Source organism: Osmerus eperlanus, chromosome 27, assembly GCF_963692335.1.
Source record: "Osmerus eperlanus chromosome 27, fOsmEpe2.1, whole genome shotgun sequence".
NCBI lineage: Eukaryota > Metazoa > Chordata > Actinopteri > Osmeriformes > Osmeridae > Osmerus > Osmerus eperlanus.
This window is the reverse complement of record NC_085044.1, coordinates 5,924,306-5,945,882: the sequence shown is the minus strand read 5'-3', so window position 1 is coordinate 5,945,882 and position 21,577 is coordinate 5,924,306. Positions and strand designations below refer to the sequence as shown.

The window sequence follows — 21,577 nt, the reverse complement described above, 5'->3', positions numbered from 1 at the left end:
CTGATGTGTGACTGAAAGCCAAGTGAGGCGGCGGATGAAGGGCATGGCGGTGATGGAGTCTGATCGGCCTTTATTGATCCAGGAGACGACGGCAGTGTTGTCGGAGTGGATGAGGATGGATTGGCTTGACCATTCATGGCCCCAGAGTAGGGCGGCGATGATGATGATGGGGTAGACCTCGTGAAGTGCGGATGAGGGGGTCAGTGAGGGAGAAGGGCAGGAAGGGAACTTGGAAGGCCATGGGGAAGAGAACCAGCAGCCGTTGTAGTAGCAGCCGAAACCAGCGGAGGGGGAATCATCCGCCCCTTCTGCAGCAGGATGGGGCGGCATGGCGGTCAGGACAGGAGGGGCTGCGGGGTGATGGGGTGGGGAGGGGCAGGGGGAGGCGAAAGCGGGCGGGGGTCCGGGGGCCAGGCTCAGGGGCCGGGCGGACCGCGACCGTGCACTCCAGGGACGGGTGGGAAGGAGCGCCACACAGGGAGCAGGGCAGGGCGGACCGGGCAGCCAAAACACCACAATAGATTTCATTGTCCAGCGAGCCCCAGTAGGTGGCTTCATTGAATTGCTGGAGCCGCCCCGCGGCCTCGGAGGAGAACCGGACGTGATACGTGTAAAACCCGGAGCCCCCGAACCGTAGGGAGGACCGAGCTGCAGGATGAGGGAGAGATAGTCGTCCAGCTCCGCCGGGCGCCCGGGAAATGAGGAACAGACGACGTCCCGGAACAGGGAGAACGCGTAAGAGAACTCGACTGCCGTGAGCTCCCGTCGCCGGGCGGGTTCAGGGTGGCGGAGCAGGACGGGGCCACAGGACCCGACGATGGTGCGGGGGGCAGAGACCTGGGACGGGAGGAGAAGGTCGTCCAGGTCCACGTAATCACCCTGGAGGATGGCTGGAGGGAGGGAGACCCGGGGGAAGGTCTGGAGGCAGAGGGGGCCGCGGGGCGGGCAGGGGGAGGCGCCGTGGCCAGCATGAAGGTGGAGGCAGGGGCGGGCAGGGTCCTGACGGGAAGGGCAGCAGCCGGGGCGGGCATTATGTCCGGAGCGAAGACACCTGCAGGAGGGAAGGCACAGGGCAAGGTTAGAGGGGCGCAGCCTGGAGGAGGCAGGGCCAGACCAGAGCAAGCAGGGGCAGGGCCAGGCGCAGGGCAGAGAGCCGGCAGAGAGCCCATGGAGGCGATGAACGCTGGGGACAGGGCAGGAAGGTCGGCGAGGGCAGGAGACGAAGCCAAGCAGGAGGAGCAGGGAGGGAGGGACGCAGGGGAACGGAGGGGGGCGAGGCGACGCCCAGGAACAGGAAGTGGAGCCGTGGGACCCAGGGAGGCGGAGGAGCCCGGAGCAGCACCACACGGGGAGCGACCGGGGGTCTCGGGGACGCAGCCAGAACGCCGGGGACGGGACCGCCTTTCCAGCCGGGAGGGGAACTCGTCGTCCGACGGGAACAGGTCCAGAACGTCCATTCCTCCGTAGACGTCAGGGCCGGGAGGAGATCTGCGGGAGCCAGGAGACGAGGCGAAGAGCCGACGAGTTGAAACAGCAACGGGAGCAGCAGACACGCAAACGCAGCAGCGAAGACAGCGAGGCAACTAGATGTACGCACGCCAAACAATAACATGCTAGCACAAGGACCAGAGGAACGGAAGAGACTTCATGCAGAACTCGTAATTGAAAACGGGGAGTTGGGTTTGGTCACATTCCTCCGTGCTTTAACTGGGCTGATGCGTATCAGTTGATTGGAGTGAAGGAGGAGTCTTGGTGCGCTATCTTCCTCCTGAACTTCAGTTAATCTAACTCCATTAACACATACAATCATGTTCTGATCAGTTTAGAGGGAACTTTGATGTAGCTGTAGTTTGATGAACAGAGTGTATTTACCTGTATAAGAATGGCCAGGTGATAGAGGGGAGGGGCTAAGAGGGCAGAGTGAGTCTGGTCACCCAGGAGCTGGAGAGAGGCAACTTGTCTCTGAGGCTGAGAGACTACAGGAGGTCAGATAGAGGAGGGGACATCTGTCAGGTCATCGTAGTGTGGGTTTGTGGTCCAGGGAGGGTCATTGTCCTATAGGTAAAGAACATAATTATGAACATCTTTACATTAACTATGACGACACAGTCTCTCTGCATGTACAAATACAATTATACTTTCAAATGTAAGTAGGAGTTGGAGCATTAGAGGTGGTTAGCTGGTTATGCTGCCCATTCTAACCACTCTATACTCTGAGCTTGTATATATCTACAGTGTTTGATGACACAGACTCACATCACTTAGCAGTGGTGCATAGTGAAGAACATGTTGAAAAAACATGCAACTCATATCGCCATAGATTACACGGATGTATGTTGATGTAGGACCATTAACATACAGCAGCTGCATCTCATAGAGCATCCTTGTTTTCAACAAATCTGGTTACTGACACTACCATGTTATTCATCATCAATGTTTAAGATGAACTCGCACAGTATACTGATGTGTTCTGTTTTAATGATGTTTTAACTTTCTGTTTCATATCCTTCTACAAAACTTCAGAAGGAGGTGAGTAATTTCAAATATCTGATTCAAGACATACAACATTATAGGTTAAGAATGTACCAATATATTTTAGATTTTGAAGATAACACTGCTATTGTTTTATTTTAAGTTCCATGGTGCCATTATTTAAATATCTGAAAACCCTGCCTTCATGGTCAAACCTGTGAGCAGAGATACACTCACAGTATTATTCAGATGTATCCCATAATAAGCTTTGCTCCTGAGATCCACGTGAGCCTGGGTCCAGGTCTGATGTTAGTCAAACTTCTTGGTTAAGAAGTAGAAGACTGTGTTCTTCACCAGGAGGAAGGTAGTGGAGGAGGTCTGCATGATGTTGTATGGGAATGATTTGGAGAGGGAGCAGGTACTCAGGTTTCTGGGGTCTATTTTGATGAGAGGTTGACCTGGGCTGATCATATTGAAAAAGTGTTTGCCAAGTGCAAGACGTGTATGTGAACACGTATGTGGTTCTGGTTAGAGCAGTTATAGATTATGGGTGTATTGTCTATGGGTCAGCAGCTCTTCTCTGACCAAGCTAGACACAGTGCAAGCCCAGGTCCTAACACTGTGCAGTGGGGCAGTATGAGGACAGGGTGGGAGCCGACTTTGAGATGTTCTGTAGTCGGGTGCTTTCTGTGTACAATGGATGGTTAAAAATATTCATAAGTGGGCAGCGTTTCTTGTACCTGATAGAGAGGTCATGGTCTGAAAGTGCTTCTAAGATCACCCGGCTGTATTTACAGTGGATCTGTTGGTGATTTGACTGGCCTTACAGTGGATGGAGGAGGTTGGAGTGGTTATATGCTCAGACTCTAGTGCAGTTCTGATGAGTGTACAGTACTTCACATCCCACAGTAGACAGGACCTGCTGTATGAGGTGCTCCGAGGTCACAATGGTGTGAGGAGGATGGGGGTGTGGGTAAAACTGATGTGGGTTCCAGAGTGCAGACAGTCTGGCTAAGCAGGCCCTCAGGGAGGAGGGGGGTGAGGTGATGGTGTCTATCAGTAAGGCAGAAGCTGAGGCCCTGATATGGACAGAGGTAGTCTGGTCTGGAGATGGCAGAGAGAATGTGATGGAGGGAGGACAGGCAGACACCTTTACAGGGTTCAGGTAGAAGTCAGACCCGTACTTAACCTGTATAAGAATGGCCAGGTGATAGAGGGGAGGGGCTATGAGGGCAGAGTGAGTCTGGTCACCCAGGACCTGGAGAGAGGCAACTTGTCTCTGAGGCTGAGAGACTACAAGAGGTCAGATAGAGGAGGGGACATCTGTCAGGTCATCGTAGTGTGGGTTTGTGGTCCAGGGAGGGTCATTGTTCTATAGGTAAAGAACATAATTATGAACATCTTTACATTAACTATGACGACACAGTCTCTCTGCATGTACAAATACAATTATACTTTCAAATGTAAGTAGGAGTTGGAGCATTAGAGGTGGTTAGCTGGTTATGCTGCCCATTCTAACCACTCTATACTCTGAGCTTGTATATATCTACAGTGTTTGATGACACAGACTCACATCACTTAGCAGTGGTGCATAGTGAAGAACATGTTGAAAAAACATGCAACTCATATCGCCATAGATTACACGGATGTATGTTGATGTAGGACCATTAACATACAGCAGCTGCATCTCATAGAGCATCCTTGTTTTCAACAAATCTGGTTACTGACACTACCATGTTATTCATCATCAATGTTTAAGATGAACTCGCACAGTATACTGATGTGTTCTGTTTTAATGATGTTTTAACTTTCTGTTTCATATCCTTCTACAAAACTTCAGAACAAGGTGAGTAATTTCAAATATCTGATTCAAGACATACAACATTATAGGTTAAGAATGTACCAATATATTTTAGATTTTGAAGATAACACTGCCATTGTTTTATTTTAAGTTCCATGGTGCCATTATTTAAATATCTGAAAACCCTGCTTTCATGGTCAAACCTGTGAGCAGAGATACACTCACAGTATTATTCAGATGTATCCCATAATAAGCTTTGCTCCTGAGATCCACGTGAGCCTGGGTCCAGGTCTGATGTTAGTCAAACTTCTTGGTTAAGAAGTAGAAGACTGTGTTCTTCACCAGGAGGAAGGTAGTGGAGGAGGTCTGCATGATGTTGTATGGGAATGATTTGGAGAGGGAGCAGGTACTCAGGTTTCTGGGGTCTATTTTGATGAGAGGTTGACCTGGGCTGATCATATTGAAAAAGTGTTTGCCAAGTGCCAGACGTGTATGTGAACACGTATGTGGTTCTGGTTAGAGCAGTTATAGATTATGGGTGTATTGTCTATGGGTCAGCAGCTCTTCTCTGACCAAGCTAGACACAGTGCAAGCCCAGGTCCTAACACTGTGCAGTGGGGCAGTATGAGGACAGGGTGGGAGCCGACTTTGAGATGTTCTGTAGTCGGGTGCTTTCTGTGTACAATGGATGGTTAAAAATATTCATAAGTGGGCAGCGTTTGTTGTACCTGATAGAGAGGTCATGGTCTGAAAGTGCTTCTAAGATCACCCGGCTGTATTTACAGTGGAGCTGTTGGTGATTTGACTGGCCTTACAGTGGATGGAGGAGGTTGGAGTGGTTATATGCTCAGACTCTAGTGCAGTTCTGATGAGTGTACAGTACTTCACATCCCACAGTAGACAGGACCTGCTGTATGAGGTGCTCCGAGGTCACAATGGTGTGAGGAGGATGGGGGTGTGGGTAAAACTGATGTGGGTTCCAGAGTGCAGACAGTCTGGCTAAGCAGGCCCTCAGGGAGGAGGGGGGTGAGGTGATGGTGTCTATCAGTAAGGCAGAGGCTGAGGCCCTGATATGGACAGAGGTAGTCTGGTCTGGAGATGGCAGAGAGAATGTGATGGAGGGAGGACAGGCAGACACCTTTACAGGGTTCAGGTAGAAGTCAGACCCGTACTTAACCTGTATAAGAATGGCCAGGTGATAGAGGGGAGGGGCTATGAGGGCAGAGTGAGTCTGGTCACCCAGGACCTGGAGAGAGGCAACTTGTCTCTGAGGCTGAGAGACTACAGGAGGTCAGATAGAGGAGGGGACATCTGTCAGGTCATCGTAGTGTGGGTTTGTGGTCCAGGGAGGGTCATTGTTCTATAGGTAAAGAACATAATTATGAACATCTTTACATTAACTATGACGACACAGTCTCTCTGCATGTACAAATACAATTATACTTTCAAATGTAAGTAGGAGTTGGAGCATTAGAGGTGGTTAGCTGGTTATGCTGCCCATTCTAACCACTCTATACTCTGAGCTTGTATATATCTACAGTGTTTGATGACACAGACTCACATCACTTAGCAGTGGTGCATAGTGAAGAACATGTTGAAAAAACATGCAACTCATATCGCCATAGATTACACGGATGTATGTTGATGTAGGACCATTAACATACAGCAGCTGCATCTCATAGAGCATCCTTGTTTTCAACAAATCTGGTTACTGACACTACCATGTTATTCATCATCAATGTTTAAGATGAACTCGCACAGTATACTGATGTGTTCTGTTTTAATGATGTTTTAACTTTCTGTTTCATATCCTTCTACAAAACTTCAGAACGAGGTGAGTAATTTCAAATATCTGATTCAAGACATACAACATTATAGGTTAAGAATGTACCAATATATTTTAGATTTTGAAGATAACACTGCCATTGTTTTATTTTAAGTTCCATGGTGCCATTATTTAAATATCTGAAAACCCTGCTTTCATGGTCAAACCTGTGAGCAGAGATACACTCACAGTATTATTCAGATGTATCCCATAATAAGCTTTGCTCCTGAGATCCACGTGAGCCTGGGTCCAGGTCTGATGTTAGTCAAACTTCTTGGTTAAGAAGTAGAAGACTGTGTTCTTCACCAGGAGGAAGGTAGTGGAGGAGGTCTGCATGATGTTGTATGGGAATGATTTGGAGAGGGAGCAGGTACTCAGGTTTCTGGGGTCTATTTTGATGAGAGGTTGACCTGGGCTGATCATATTGAAAAAGTGTTTGCCAAGTGCAAGACGTGTATGTGAACACGTATGTGGTTCTGGTTAGAGCAGTTATAGATTATGGGTGTATTGTCTATGGGTCAGCAGCTCTTCTCTGACCAAGCTAGACACAGTGCAAGCCCAGGTCCTAACACTGTGCAGTGGGGCAGTATGAGGACAGGGTGGGAGCCGACTTTGAGATGTTCTGTAGTCGGGTGCTTTCTGTGTACAATGGATGGTTAAAAATATTCATAAGTGGGCAGCGTTTGTTGTACCTGATAGAGAGGTCATGGTCTGAAAGTGCTTCTAAGATCACCCGGCTGTATTTACAGTGGAGCTGTTGGTGATTTGACTGGCCTTACAGTGGATGGAGGAGGTTGGAGTGGTTATATGCTCAGACTCTAGTGCAGTTCTGATGAGTGTACAGTACTTCACATCCCACAGTAGACAGGACCTGCTGTATGAGGTGCTCCGAGGTCACAATGGTGTGAGGAGGATGGGGGTGTGGGTAAAACTGATGTGGGTTCCAGAGTGCAGACAGTCTGGCTAAGCAGGCCCTCAGGGAGGAGGGGGGTGAGGTGATGGTGTCTATCAGTAAGGCAGAGGCTGAGGCCCTGATATGGACAGAGGTAGTCTGGTCTGGAGATGGCAGAGAGAATGTGATGGAGGGAGGACAGGCAGACACCTTTACAGGGTTCAGGTAGAAGTCAGACCCGTACTTAACCTGTATAAGAATGGCCAGGTGATAGAGGGGAGGGGCTATGAGGGCAGAGAGAGTCTGGTCACCCAGGACCTGGAGAGAGGCAACTTGTCTCTGAGGCTGAGAGACTACAGGAGGTCAGATAGAGGAGGGGACATCTGTCAGGTCATCGTAGTGTGGGTTTGTGGTCCAGGGAGGGTCATTGTTCTATAGGTAAAGAACATAATTATGAACATCTTTACATTAACTATGACGACACAGTCTCTCTGCATGTACAAATACAATTATACTTTCAAATGTAAGTAGGAGTTGGAGCATTAGAGGTGGTTAGCTGGTTATGCTGCCCATTCTAACCACTCTATACTCTGAGCTTGTATATATCTACAGTGTTTGATGACACAGACTCACATCACTTAGCAGTGGTGCATAGTGAAGAACATGTTGAAAAAACATGCAACTCATATCGCCATAGATTACACGGATGTATGTTGATGTAGGACCATTAACATACAGCAGCTGCATCTCATAGAGCATCCTTGTTTTCAACAAATCTGGTTACTGACACTACCATGTTATTCATCATCAATGTTTAAGATGAACTCGCACAGTATACTGATGTGTTCTGTTTTAATGATGTTTTAACTTTCTGTTTCATATCCTTCTACACAACTTCAGCACGAGGTGAGTAATTTCAAATATCTGATTCAAGACATACAACATTATAGGTTAAGAATGTACCAATATATTTTAGATTTTGAAGATAACACTGCCATTGTTTTATTTTAAGTTCCATGGTGCCATTATTTAAATATCTGAAAACCCTGCTTTCATGGTCAAACCTGTGAGCAGAGATACACTCACAGTATTATTCAGATGTATCCCATAATAAGCTTTGCTCCTGAGATCCACGTGAGCCTGGGTCCAGGTCTGATGTTAGTCAAACTTCTCGGTTAAGAAGTAGAAGACTGTGTTCTTCACCAGGAGGAAGGTAGTGGAGGAGGTCTGCATGATGTTGTATGGGAATGATTTGGAGAGGGAGCAGGTACTCAGGTTTCTGGGGTCTATTTTGATGAGAGGTTGACCTGGGCTGATCATATTGAAAAAGTGTTTGCCAAGTGCAAGACGTGTATGTGAACACGTATGTGGTTCTGGTTAGAGCAGTTATAGATTATGGGTGTATTGTCTATGGGTCAGCAGCTCTTCTCTGACCAAGCTAGACACAGTGCAAGCCCAGGTCCTAACACTGTGCAGTGGGGCAGTATGAGGACAGGGTGGGAGCCGACTTTGAGATGTTCTGTAGTCGGGTGCTTTCTGTGTACAATGGATGGTTACAAATATTCATAAGTGGGCAGCGTTTGTTGTACCTGATAGAGAGGTCACGGTCTGAAAGTGCTTCTAAGATCACCCGGCTGTATTTACAGTGGAGCTGTTGGTGATTTGACTGGCCTTACAGTGGATGGAGGAGGTTGGAGTGGTTATATGCTCAGACTCTAGTGCAGTTCTGATGAGTGTACAGTCCTTCACATCCCACAGTAGACAGGACCTGCTGGATGAGGTGCTCTGAGGTCACAATGGTGTGAGGAGGATGGGGGTGTGGGTAAAACTGATGTGGGTTCCAGAGTGCAGACAGTCTGGCTAAGCAGATCCTCAGGGAGGAGGGGGGTGAGGTGATGGTGTCTATCAGTAAGGCAGAAGCTGAGGCCCTGATATGGACAGAGGTAGTCTGGTCTGGAGATGGCAGAGAGAATGTGATGGAGGGAGGACAGGCAGACACCTTTACAGGGTTCAGGTAGAAGTCAGACCCGTACTCAACCTGTATAAGAATGGCCAGGTGATAGAGGGGAGGAGCTATGAGGGCAGAGTGAGTCTGGTCACCCAGGAGCTGGAGAGAGGCAACTTGTCTCTGAGGCTGAGAGACTACAGGAGGTCAGATAGAGGAGAGGACATATGTCAGGTCATCTATGTGTGGGTTTATGACCCAGGGAGAGTGTGAAGTACTGAGACAGACTCGCGAGAGAGAAGGTAAGCTGAAGGGTTTTAATAGCACCTTTTGGTACCTTCAAAAACAGTACTAAGGAAACTGAGAAATCTATGTTGGCGTGTCTCTTCGGTCTTCACGTGTCTTTGCCTCTGGCCCTCCTGGCTCAATCGTTACGGTGCGTTCACACTGCAGCGGAGCGGGCGGCGCGGGGCGTCGGCTTCCAATTCATTTTCAATGAAACCAGGCGTTGACGCTCGCGTAGGGCATTGTGGGAAGGCGAGCGGAGCGTTGCAAGTTGGATTTTCTCAACTTTATGTAAATGAGGAGCGTGAAAACGCTAGCGTTGGCCAATCGGATTGGTTTCTTTTTTCTTGTAACGTAGCAACTGTTGCTCATGGTAAACATTTCTAGGATTTACAATTTCAAGATGGAGGAGAAACTGTTCGTATGGGTCTGCACACCCAGTTCTGTTCAGAACAAAGTTACTAATGTGACGAGCCTGAACTTAAAAGATTACATTAAACTAATAATGCATGGTGCAGGGTTGCCGATGTTGTCAGTGTCCCTAGTGTGTTTTTATACTTTTGAATTCAGTGTCGTCACATTACGTGACTGTTCTGTGCCACTGCTAGCTCGCTAGCCCAGCCTACAAACGACTGGATGAGTGACGGTGGCGTAACATTTATTCTACTGTAATCTTGCACTAGTAAAAATTCTGTAGTTTTACACAAATGTTGTGTAAAAGTGGTATTTTGATCGATATTGTGAGTACATGAACCCAAGTCTGCACGCTTGGCCATGACATTATACGAACTACAACAGTGACTTAAGAGAACTCCAGCTCTGCATTAATCTGTCTGACACGCCCCCGAGCGTGGTGCACTGTGGGAAGGCAAGCGGTGCAGAGCGTTAAACAACGCTGCAGTGTGAACGCACCGTTAGGGTCCTTCTCTCCTTACGGCGAGTCTGTGTAGCAGAGCACATGTCCACATCAACCAACATATCAGCCCTTTTTGTCCCCTTCTGTACTCACCAGGAGTGGGCTAGATGAGCAACAGGTGTGCCTCGTTGAGGCTTTGCGTCAGTAACGAGGCCAACGGGCTGCCAGGCCCATGGCTGACAAGGCCCCCTTGTCACAAGGGTCATTGTTCTGCATCTACAGAACTTGATTATGAACATCTCTACATTAATTATGACAACAGTCTCGCTGTCTGCACAGATACAATTATACTTTCACATTTAATAGGAGTTAGAGCATTCAATGTTTTTGACTCATCTCGTTATGCTGCCTATTCTAACCACTCTATACTCTCAGCTTGTTTAAATCCACAGTGTTTGAACAGACAGGCTCACACCACTTAGCAGTGATACATATTAGTGAAGAATATGTTGAACTAACATGACACTCCATAGCTGACACTGATGTCACAACCATGCTAGTGGGAGGTGACAGAGTCAGACAAGTTGTGGGAATGAGGGCGTCCAAAGTATTTATTAAACTAAAGGAACTTAAAAGTCAATTTGGTAATCAAGGGAATCACTACTGTATGGAGTGGATTTGTCAATGTTTGCATGTGTAGGGTGGTGTAAGGTGTGAACCAGGATTAAGGGTTGCCACAAACAATGATCAATGTTGTGATGAAGGAGAGAGATCTCCTGGAGAGGTCCAGCTTATATAGGTGCAGCACAGATGTTCCCCATCAGTGATCATGGCTCCTCCCCCTGCCTGCCATCCTGCAACTGAAACAAACACACAGAAACAGCAGACAGGGAGAGGAGACCGTAACACTGATACATGTTGATGCTGATGACTGTTAACATAGAGCATTTGCATATCATAGAGCAGCATTATATCCTTACTCTCTGTCCATCTGGTTACTGACATCATGTTATTCATCATCATTGATTAACAACAACACACACTGAAACTTTACTGATATGTTCTGTTGTGATGATGTTTTAACTTTTTTATTCTCTATCCTTCAACACAGCATATCAGAAAGGTGAGTAATTTCCCTTGTTTCATGTCATATAACATCATGCTTGTTTTAGACTTCATGTCTAGATGTTTTCTTTTATATTTTACGGTGCCATTGTTTAAATATCCCCCAAACACGTAGTTTTAGTTAGTCAAGGTTCAGAATTCTCAGTTGAAAAGGTAAAGACTGTGTTCTTCACAAGGAGGAAGGTAGGGGAGGAGGTCTGCATGATGTTGTATGGGAATGGTTTGTAAAAGGAGCAGACATTCAGGTTTCTGGAGTCTAAGTGGTTGTCACGTGCAAGAAGGTGATCAGTGATGTGTGTTTCCAGGAAGGTGTGGACAGAGGACCCACCAGGGCCTCCATGAAGATGTATGTGGTTCTGGTTAGAGCAGTAATATATTATGGGTGCAGCAGCTATGTTGCAGCAGCTCTGCTCTGACCAAGCTAGACACAGTGCAAGCCCAGGTCCTAACACTGTGCAGTGGGGCAGTATGAGGACAGGGTGGGAGCCGACTTGGCTGAGATGTTGTGTAGTCAGGTGCTTTCTGTGTACAATGGATGGTTACAAATATTCACAAGTGGGTCAAAGGATCCACAGTCAGGTTGAACAGGGCAGCGTTTGTTGTACCCAATAGAGAGGTTATGGTCTGAATGTGCTTCTAAGATCACTTGGCTGTATTTACAGTGGAGCTGTTGGTGATCTGACTGGCCTTACAGTGGATGGAGGAGGTTGGAGTGGTTATATGCTCAGACTCTAGTGCAGTTCTGATGAGTGTACAGTCCTTCACATCCCACAGTAGACAGGACCTGCTGTATGAGGTGCTCCGAGGTCACACTAGTGTGAGGAGGATGGGGGTGTGGGTAAAACTGATGTGGGTTCCAGAGTGCAGACAGTCTGGCTAAGCAGGCCCTCAGAGAGGAGGGGGGTGAGGTGATGGTGTCTATCAGTAAGGCAGAGGCTGAGGCCCTGATATGGACAGAGGTAGTCTGGTCTGGAGATGGCAGAGAGAATGTGATGGAGGGAGGACAGGCAGACACCTTTACAGGGTTCACAAGTTCAGTAATCACACCATCGATTGAATAGATGGCTTTTATTGAAGCAGGGCTGGTAGCAGAGCCAAGCCTGATGTGGTTGGTGGAGGCTGGTAGCAGAGCCTGATGCGGTGTGGGGGCCTTGCGCCAGTGGAGATGAAGGGGGGCCGATAGTGAGGAAGTCGTCCAGGAGATGAAGGAGGAGGGTACTTCTGGACTCGTTGAGGAGGATCCAGCGGAGTGCTTCAAGAAACAGTCGAAGATGCACGACCTGCTTTTGCATCCAATGCCAGGCAGACGGCAAGCAGTTTGAGTCCTGCCAGTGAACCCCAAGGAAACCCAGCAAGGCGGGCGGACGGGAGGGCCTCGAACGCGGTCCCAAGGCCCGCAGGCCGGCCGGGTCGAGGGAGCGAGAGCGGGTCCTGCCGCAGAAGCAGCATGCATGGAGGCTCTGGCAGGCAGACAAGGAGCAGCCATTGAAATCGTTACGGACCACCAGGGTCGGGGCCCGCGGGGCCGGACAGGAGGGGCTGCAGGGGAAGGAGGGCCGGAGGAGGCGAAAGGGGGCCAGGCGGGAGCCAGGACCGGACGGGAAGGAGAGTGGGGGCAGGGCGGCCAGCGAAACCCGACAACAGAGGAGGACAGGGCCACGACAACGGTGCTGGGGGCAGCAACCCGGGACGGGAGGAGAAGGACGGCCAGGTCCACGTAATCACCCGGGGGACGGCCACCCGGAGGGAGGCAGACACGGGGGGGGAGGCCCGGAGGCAGAGGGGGCCACAGAGGGGGCAACGGGAGGTGCCGTGGGCAGAGCGAAGGCAGGGGCGACAGGGCCCCAACAGGGAAGGCAGCAGCCGGGGCAGGAGAACGGGGGGCGTGGGCAAAGCAAGAGGCAGGAACCTGCCAGGCGCGGCCCAGTGCCCGGCAGTGGGAGAGGCAGGGCAGGAGCGGGCAGGGCACCAACAGGAAGGGCAGCGGCCGGAACGGGCGGGCGGACCGGAGCGGAGCCACCCAGGAGGACAGCGGCCCGGAGGGAGAGAGACAGTGGAAGGCCAGGAGGCAGGAGCGAGCAGGGGGAGGCGCCGTAGCCAGCATGAAGGCGGAGACAGGAGGGGGCAGGAAGTCCGGAGCGGAGCCGGCCAGCAGGAAGCGGCCCAGAGGGAGGGAGACACGGGGGAAGGCCCGGAAGCAGAGGGGGCCAAGGGGCGAACAGGGGGAGGCGCCGGGGCCAGCGTGAAGGCAGGGGCGGGCAGGGGCCTGACGAGGGGACGTCCGGAGTGGAGCCACCTTCAGTGGAAAAAGCACAGGACAAGGTTAGGGGGGCGCGGCCCGTACTAGGCGGGGCCGGAGCACGCAGGGGCAGGTGCGGGGCAGGGAGGCAGCAGAGAGCCCATGGAGGCCGCGGCCGCCAGAGGCGAGGAGCAGAATCCGGGGCCAGCAGACGGCCCCCGAGCCCGGGAGCGATGCCCAGAGCGATCCCAGGTAGAAGGCCCGGGGGGCGGAGACTGCGGGGGACGGCCAGGCCGACGCACGGGACCGGAGGGCGGAGCCGTCGGACCCAGGGAAGCTGAGGAGCCCGGAGCAGCACCGCTCGAGGAGCGGCCGGGGGCCCCGAGGACGCGGCCAGAACGCCACGGGCGGGACCGTCTCTCCAGCCGGGAAGGGAACTCGTCGTGGGACGGGCGGAGGTCCAGGAGGTCCATCCCCACCGAGGAAGACGAGGCCGGGAAGCGAACAGCCTGAGCCGGGAGACGGGGAGAGCAGGACAGGCGGAGCGGAGCAGACAGGCGGGCGGGCGGGCAGGCAGACGGGTGGGCAGACAGGCAGGGCAACGGCAACAGCGGCGTACACGCAAAGTCGACGAAATGACAACAACATGCTAGCACAAGGACCAGAGGAACGGAAGATACTTTATACAGAACTCTTATTGACAAAGGGGAGTTTGATCGCATTCTTCCGTGCTTTACTGGGCTGATGCGTATTAGTTTGATTGGAGAAGGAGGAGTCTTGGTGTGCCACCTTCCTCCCGAACTTTAGTTAACTCTTTCATGCCTAACTCCATTTCAGGTACAAGTCAGACCAGTACTTAACCTGTATAAGAATGGCCAGGTGATAGAGGGGAGGGGCTATGAGGGCAGAGTGAGTCTGGTCACTCAGGAGCTGGAGAGAGGCAACTTGTCTCTGAGACTGAGAGACTACAGGAGGTCAGATAGAGGAGGGGACATTTGTCCGGTCATCTATGTGTGGGTTTATGATCCAGGGAGGGTCATTGTTCTGCAGATATTGAACATGATTATGAACATCTCTACATTAACTATGACAACAGTGTCGCTGGTTGTTAGCTGGTTATGCTGCCCATTCTAACCACTCCATACTCTAAAGCTTGTATATCTAGTGTTTGATGACACAGACTCACATCACTTAGCAGTGGTCCATAATGAAGAACATGTTGAAAAAACATGCAACTCTTAGCGTCATAGATTACACGGATGTATGTTGATGTAGGACCATTAACATACAGCAGCTGCATCTCATAGAGCATCCTTGTTTTCCAAAAATGTGGTTACTGACACTACCATGTTATTCATCATCAATGTTTAAGATGAACTCGCACAGTATACTGATGTGTTCTGTTTTAATGATGTTTTAACTTTCTATTTTATATCCTTCCACACAACTTCAGCACACGGTGAGTAATTTCATATATCTGTTTCATGACATACAACATCTTGTGTTAAGAATGTACCAATATATTTCAGACTTTGAAGATAACACTGCTATTGTTTTCTTTTAAATTTCATGGTGCCATTATTTCAATATCTGAAAACCCTCCCTTCATGGTCAAACCTGTGAGCAGAGATACACTCACAGTATTATTCAGATGTATCCCATAATAAGCTTTGCTCCTGAGATCCACGTGAGCCTGGGTCCAGGTCTGATGTTAGTCAAACTTCTCGGTTAAGAAGTAGAAGACTGTGTTCTTCACCAGGAGGAAGGTAGTGGAGGAGGTCTGCCTGATGTTGTATGGGAATGATTTGGAGAGGGAGCAGGTACTCAGGTTTCTGGGGTCTATTTTGATGAGAGGTTGACCTGGGCTGATCATATTGAAAAAGTGTTTGCCAAGTGCAAGAAGTGTATGTGAACACGTATGTGGTTCTGGTTAGAGCAGTTATAGATTATGGGTGTATTGTCTATGGGTCAGCAGCTCTGCTCTGACCAAGCTAGACACAGTGCAAGCCCAGGTCCTAACACTGTGCAGTGGGGCAGTATGAGGACAGGGTGGGAGCCGACTTGGCTGAGATGTTCTGTAGTCGGGTGCTTTCTGTGTACAATGGATGGTTACAAATATTCACAGGTGGGTCTAAGGATCCACAGTCAGGTTGAACAGGGCAGCGTTTGTTGTACCTGATAGAGAGGTCATGGTCTGAAAGTGCTTCTAAGATCACCTGGCTGTATTTACAGTGGAGATGTTGATGATTTGACTGGCCTTACAGTGGATGGAGGAGGTTGGAGTGGTTATATGCTCAGAGTCTAGTGCAGTTCTGATGAGTGTACAGTCCTTCACATCCCACAGTAGACAGGACCTGCTGTATGAGGTGCTCCGAGGTCACAATGGTGTGAGGAGGATGGGGGTGTGGGTAAAACTGATGTGGGTTCCAGAGTGCAGACAGTCTGGCTAAGCAGGACCTCAGGGAGGAGGGGGGTGAGGTGATGGTGTCTATCAGTAAGGCAGAGGCTGAGGCCCTGATATGGACGGAGGGAAAGGGAGAGGTTAAAGGTGAGTCTGAGGGCTCAGGGCATTACAAGACTGATGGTGGAGGCCTTGTTGTGGGATTGTACAAGCAGAGAGAGATCTTCACTGGTCCTTTTCTAAGAGAAACCAGACCAATAGGGAGGATTTAGATGTCTGTCTCTGGACCACACTTCAGTACAGTAGGTGTTTTTTTTTTTAAGTGACAGCTTAATGTCACATTGGGAAATGCAAGCAATCCAACCTTTTATTGAAGTAGATTCATTTTGAGAGAAAGAAAATCTGACATCAAGAAATAATTATTTTTGGTGAAACCATGTGTGACACAATTATTGGCACCCCTACATTTAATGCTTTGTACAACCTCTCTTCGTCAATAAAACAGCACTTAACGTCTATTAAGGTTGGAGAATACACAGCTAGGAGTCTGAGAACATTCCTCTTTACAGAATCTCTCCAGATCATCCAGGGTCCGAGGTCCTCCCTTGTGCACTCTTCTCTTCAGCTCAGCCCACAGGTTTTAAAGGAGGTTCAGATCAGGGGACTGAGATGACTATGGCAGAAGAAGTTTTTGTGTTCAGTCAACCATTTGCGTCTGTATTTGCACCTAAATAAATTTACTTCAATTGAAGGTTGAATTGTTCAAATTGTTTCCAATGTGACATTAAGTTGAATTACAAAAAGGTGAAAACACTTTTCACTCATCTTTGCCAAGGGGTGCCAGTAATGTTGGAACCCACTGTAGGTGTGACGGTCAGGTGTCCCAATACTTTCATCCATGTAGTGTAGAATGTGCACCTGTAGTGTAATACATGCAGATCTAAGCTGTCAGTTCTCCATCATTGTTTCAGCTAAAGAGTATTTACAAAGTGAGAGTCCAGAGGACAAGAGGAGTAGAGAGGAATCTGCTTGGTTACTTGGTGAGTATAAAACTACAATAATAGAAAAATGTATAAAAAGGATTTCAATTTCTATAGTGAAAATACATTATCAAGTATATTTATGTTCTTAATACAGACTAATTTACATTTAAAGTTTAATTTGATCAAAACAGGCATTTTGTGAACTGTGTTTAATGTGTCAGGTAGTCAGACTTACAGTATTGCTGAATTTAGAATGTCTACAAATGATCAGCCTGCTAAGTCAGTGATGTATAGATCTACTGCTCTACTACTAAAGTCTTCTCATCCCCTCTAGAGAATCAGATGTACAGTAAACTAGTAGACGAGAAAGACCAACTACTAAAAGACAAACAAAAGGAACTAGAGAGAGAGACCAATCAAAGGAAGGAGTTAGAGAAACATCTGGAGAGAGGGAAGAGGGAGCAGGAAGAGAAACACAAGGAGACAGAGAAAAAGAGGAATGAACTTGAAGAAGAGTTACGAGCATCTAGAGTACAATTAAAAGAAAGAGATCGGACACTGGAGAGACTAGAGAGTGAAGGTAAAGAGAGAGAGAAGAGACTGGAAGAGAACGACAAACAACTAGGAGAGAGAGATGAACTGCTGAAGGAGAGAGACAGACAGGTGGAAGATGTCAAAAATGAAAACATTAAACTTGGTAAGATTTCATGGCGTAACTTGTATTTCATATCATTTCTGTGATACATTTGAAGTGTTTTGTATTTGGAAATGGTATGTTTATGGATTTTTTTTTTTTTTTTCAATTATTTCAGCACAGCAGATATGTGACCTAAACACTGAGGTAGAGAGACAGAGAAATGAGTTATCAGTTAAAACCACTGGTGAGTGTTATAATGTGAAGTTTTAGTTTGAATATTTCACTCTAAATATGATGCCCACTGAATGGTTGTTTCATCTTGTGTGTTAGAGAGAGGAGAGATCTCAGAAGCAGAACCCAAACTACCAATCAGGAGGAGACGCAGCAGGGAGCATCTTCCATCTAGTGAGTCCTCAACTCTGTTAAAACACCTGAATATCTGACCCAGTCCATTCTCTATACACTGGTCATGCACCTACAGGAACGCTGTGTTCGGTATCATAGTCAGATGATTCTGTTGAGGTGAACATCTGGTATGAATGTCCAGGGTGACCCTCACGTCAGTAGTTTGAGCTGTGTCCTGTGTTGTGTTGCAGTGGGAGGAGAGACCCCAGATACAGACCCACCACTACCACAGGATGAAGGTTCTACTGTGGTCCCTGTAGTCAGGAGGAGACGCAGCATGGATTACCCTCCACACAGTGAGTCATTAACTCTGTTACAGACACCTACAAACATCTGAACATCTAACCCATCCTCTACTGTCCTTACATCTTCTATCCTACTCTGTGTTTCATAGTGATATTAGAGTTTAGTCTTATAATCTCAAACGTCCTGCTACTGCTATCTATACTGCTTTGCAGTGAGGAACTTTTATTATGATTTATTCTGATAGAGATGTTCACTATTACACATTTTTGATTTCATGTTATTCTATGTTGTCTGTATTTTTCAGACAATAATCATAGTTTTAAAACACAGCCAATTGAGTATTTAATATCAGCCTAGATGTGCCAGTGGTGTGACCATGTCCCTGTGTTGTGTTGCAGTGGGGGGAGAGAGCAGCAGTCCAGACCCTCCAGTGTCTCCCAGTGTGTCTGAGCTGAGACTGGTGCTGCTGGGGAGGACTGGGGCTGGGAGGAGGGCAGCAGGAAACACCATCCTGGGCAGAGAGGAGTTTAGGGCCCAGGACAGCCCCTCTGCAGTCACCCAGAGGAGCAGGAGGAGAGAGGGGGACGTGTGTGGGAGACGGCTGGTGCTGGTGGACACTCCAGACTGGTTCTGCCCTGGACTCTCTCTGGAGGAGATGAGACAGGATGTGGGGCTGTGTGTCCGTCTGTCCGCCCCGGGACCCCACGCCTTCCTCCTGGTCGTACCAGTGGAGCCCTCTGAGGGGGAGGAGAGAGGAGCCATGGAGAGAATGGAGGACATGTTTGGAGAGGGTTGTTGGGGACACACTGTCATTCTGTTCACCCATGATGACAGTCTGAGAGAGCAGAGCATGGAGGAGTTTCTCCAAACAGGAAGTCAGGACCTCCAGCAGCTTGTAGAGAAATGTGGGAACAGGTACCACGTCCTCAACATTAAGGACAGGGCCCATGGCACTCAGGTCCCAGAGCTGCTGCACCAGGTAGAGGAGATGGTGGCAGGAAACAGAGAGAGCTTCTACAGCAGTCAGACCTACCAGGAGGCAGAGGCCCAGGTCAGAGAGATGGAGGGAAAGATTCAGAGGGAGAGAGAGGAGAAGATACAGAGGGAGGAGACAGAGAGGAAAGAGAAGTTTGAGACAGAGCTGCAGAACTCTCTGAAGAAGATAGAGGGAGTGATCCAGGAGCACGAGGGAGACATCAGAACACTCAGCCATCGAACATCTGAACTGGAGAGACAGGTGAAGGAAGAGAGGGATGAGGAGAAGAAGAGAGAGCTGGAGAGGGAGCTGAAGAGAGAGACTGACCGGAGAGAGGAGATGGAGAGAAAGCTGGAGAGATTTAGAGAGAAGAGAGAGAATGAGAGGAGGGAGAGGGAGGAGAGACACAGGCAGGAGATGGAGGAGTTCAGGGAGAACTATGAAGGAGAGGCCAGAGTTGAAGCAGAGAGAAACCTGATGAAGGTGGTCCTACCTGAGCTACAGAGGAGCATCATGATCTCACACACTAAGATGCAGAGAGACTTCAGCAGACAAATGCAGGAGAAGAATAGAGACATGGAGGTGAAGGATAGAGAGATGGAGAGACTTAAGTACAAATTAATAGATCTCAGTACTAAGTTTTTAGATGAAGTCCATGAAGTCAGTGCATGGAACAAGTCTCACCTAGGACCAGAGGAGGAGGGGGTGGAGGAAGAGGAGGAGGAGGAAGGGCTTACTGAAACAACTCCTCTCCTTAGAGGAGAGACTGAGCAGCTGACATAGCCAGAGAACTGAGATTGTTTCATACTGTGACGATGTCTGTACATATACTTTTACGCTGTGTATCTGCCGTTAAACGTGTTAAGATCCTGGACAAATGGTCATTCGGGAATTCTGTAATCATTAAAAAAAAAGATTTAAGCATACATTTTTTATACTAACCTATTAAATAATACAAAAGATCGACAGAATATTTCTTGTGCTTTTTGTTGAACAGTGTTTTCAGAGGAGAATAAGGTGGTTAATGTTCTGGGGGAGAACAAGTCATAAAGAGCATTAGTCCTGTAGTTTCCTCTTCTGAACACTAGAGGGAACTAGAGCATAATTAAACAAGAGTTGTCTATATTGTTAACATATTATGTACATTCATGTGTTAAACCCTTATTTAATGAGACGTACAGGAAGTACGTCAGACAGGATCCAGACACACAGATGATTCCTCCACTGTAGATGGGTGGTGACAGTGAAGCTTGGCTCTGTGCAGACAGACGTACAGGGGGCTTCAGGGTCTCTGACCTGACAGGAGACCAGGCCCCACGGAGCACCAAGGACCCTGAACCTCACACTGCTGCTAACACCTGCCCCAGTACTGCTAACACCTGCCCCAGTACTGCTAACACCTGCCCCAGTACTGCTAACACCTGCTCCAGTACTGCTAACACCTGCCCCAGTACTGCTAACACCTGCCCCAGTACTGCTAACACCTGCCCCAGTACTGCTAACACCTGCCCCAGTACTGCTAACACCTGCCCCAGTGCTGCTAACACCTGCCCCAGTACTGCTAACACCTGCCCCAGTGCTGCTAACACCTGCCCCAGTACTGCTAACACCTGCCCCAGTACTGCTAACACCTGCCCCAGTGCTGCTAACACCTGCCCCAGTACTGCTAACACCTGCCCCAGTACTGCTAACACCTGCCCCAGTACTGCTAACACCTGCCCCAGTACTGCTAACACCTGCTCCAGTACTGCTAACACCTGCCCCAGTACTGCTAACACCTGCCCCAGTACTGCTAACACCTGCCCCAGTGCTGCTAACACCTGCCCCAGTACTGCTAACACCTGCCCCAGTACTGCTAACACCTGCCCCAGTGCTGCTAACACCTGCCCCAGTACTGCTAACACCTGCCCCAGTACTGCTAACACCTGCCCCAGTACTGCTAACACCTGCCTCAGTACTGCTATCACCTGCCCCAGTACTGCTAACACCTGCTCCAGTACTGCTAACACCTGCCCCAGACCTTCTAACACCTGCCCCAGTACTGCTAACACCTGCCCCAGTACTGCTAACACCTGCCCCAGTACTGCTATCACCAGCTCCAGTACTGCTATCACCTGCTCCAGTACTGCTAACACCTGCCCCAGTGCTGCTAACACCTGCCCCAGTACTGCTATCACCTGCCCCAATACTGATAACACCTGCCCCAGTACTACTAACACCTGCCCCAGTACTACTATCACCTGCCCCAGTACTACTAAAACCTGCCCCAGTACTGATAACACCTGCCCCAGTACTACTAACACCTGCCTCAGTACTGATAACACCTGCCCCAGTACTACTAACACCTGCCCCAGTACTACTAAAACCTGCCCCAGTACTGATAACACCTGCCCCAGTACTACTAACACCTGCCTCAGTACTGATAACACCTGGCCCAGTACTACTAACACCTGCCTCAGTACTGCTAACACCTGCCCCAGTACTGCTTA

General features: G+C 49.0%; 1 protein-coding gene across 3 annotated transcripts in view; it reads left to right on the top strand.

The window, feature by feature from the left end:
- Nucleotides 1-19,960, top strand: part of LOC134013974 (trichohyalin-like) — a 56,576-nt gene extending 36,616 nt beyond the window's left edge. Inside the window, exons 1-6 of one of the 3 annotated variants that reach the window (XM_062453771.1) lie at nt 16,620-16,881; nt 17,159-17,521; nt 17,637-17,705; nt 17,792-17,866; nt 18,058-18,162; nt 18,511-19,949. In XM_062453771.1, coding sequence (XP_062309755.1) covers nt 16,752-16,881; nt 17,159-17,521; nt 17,637-17,705; nt 17,792-17,866; nt 18,058-18,162; nt 18,511-19,871 — 2,103 coding nt within the window. In that variant the 5' untranslated portion in view covers nt 16,620-16,751 and the 3' untranslated portion in view covers nt 19,872-19,949. Of the gene's footprint in view, nt 1-16,619; nt 16,882-17,158; nt 17,522-17,636; nt 17,706-17,791; nt 17,867-18,057; nt 18,163-18,510 lie in introns of those variants that run through there. The other 2 variants (XM_062453770.1, XM_062453769.1) reach the window with 2 other exon arrangements.
- Nucleotides 19,961-21,577: the final 1,617 nt, after the last annotated feature.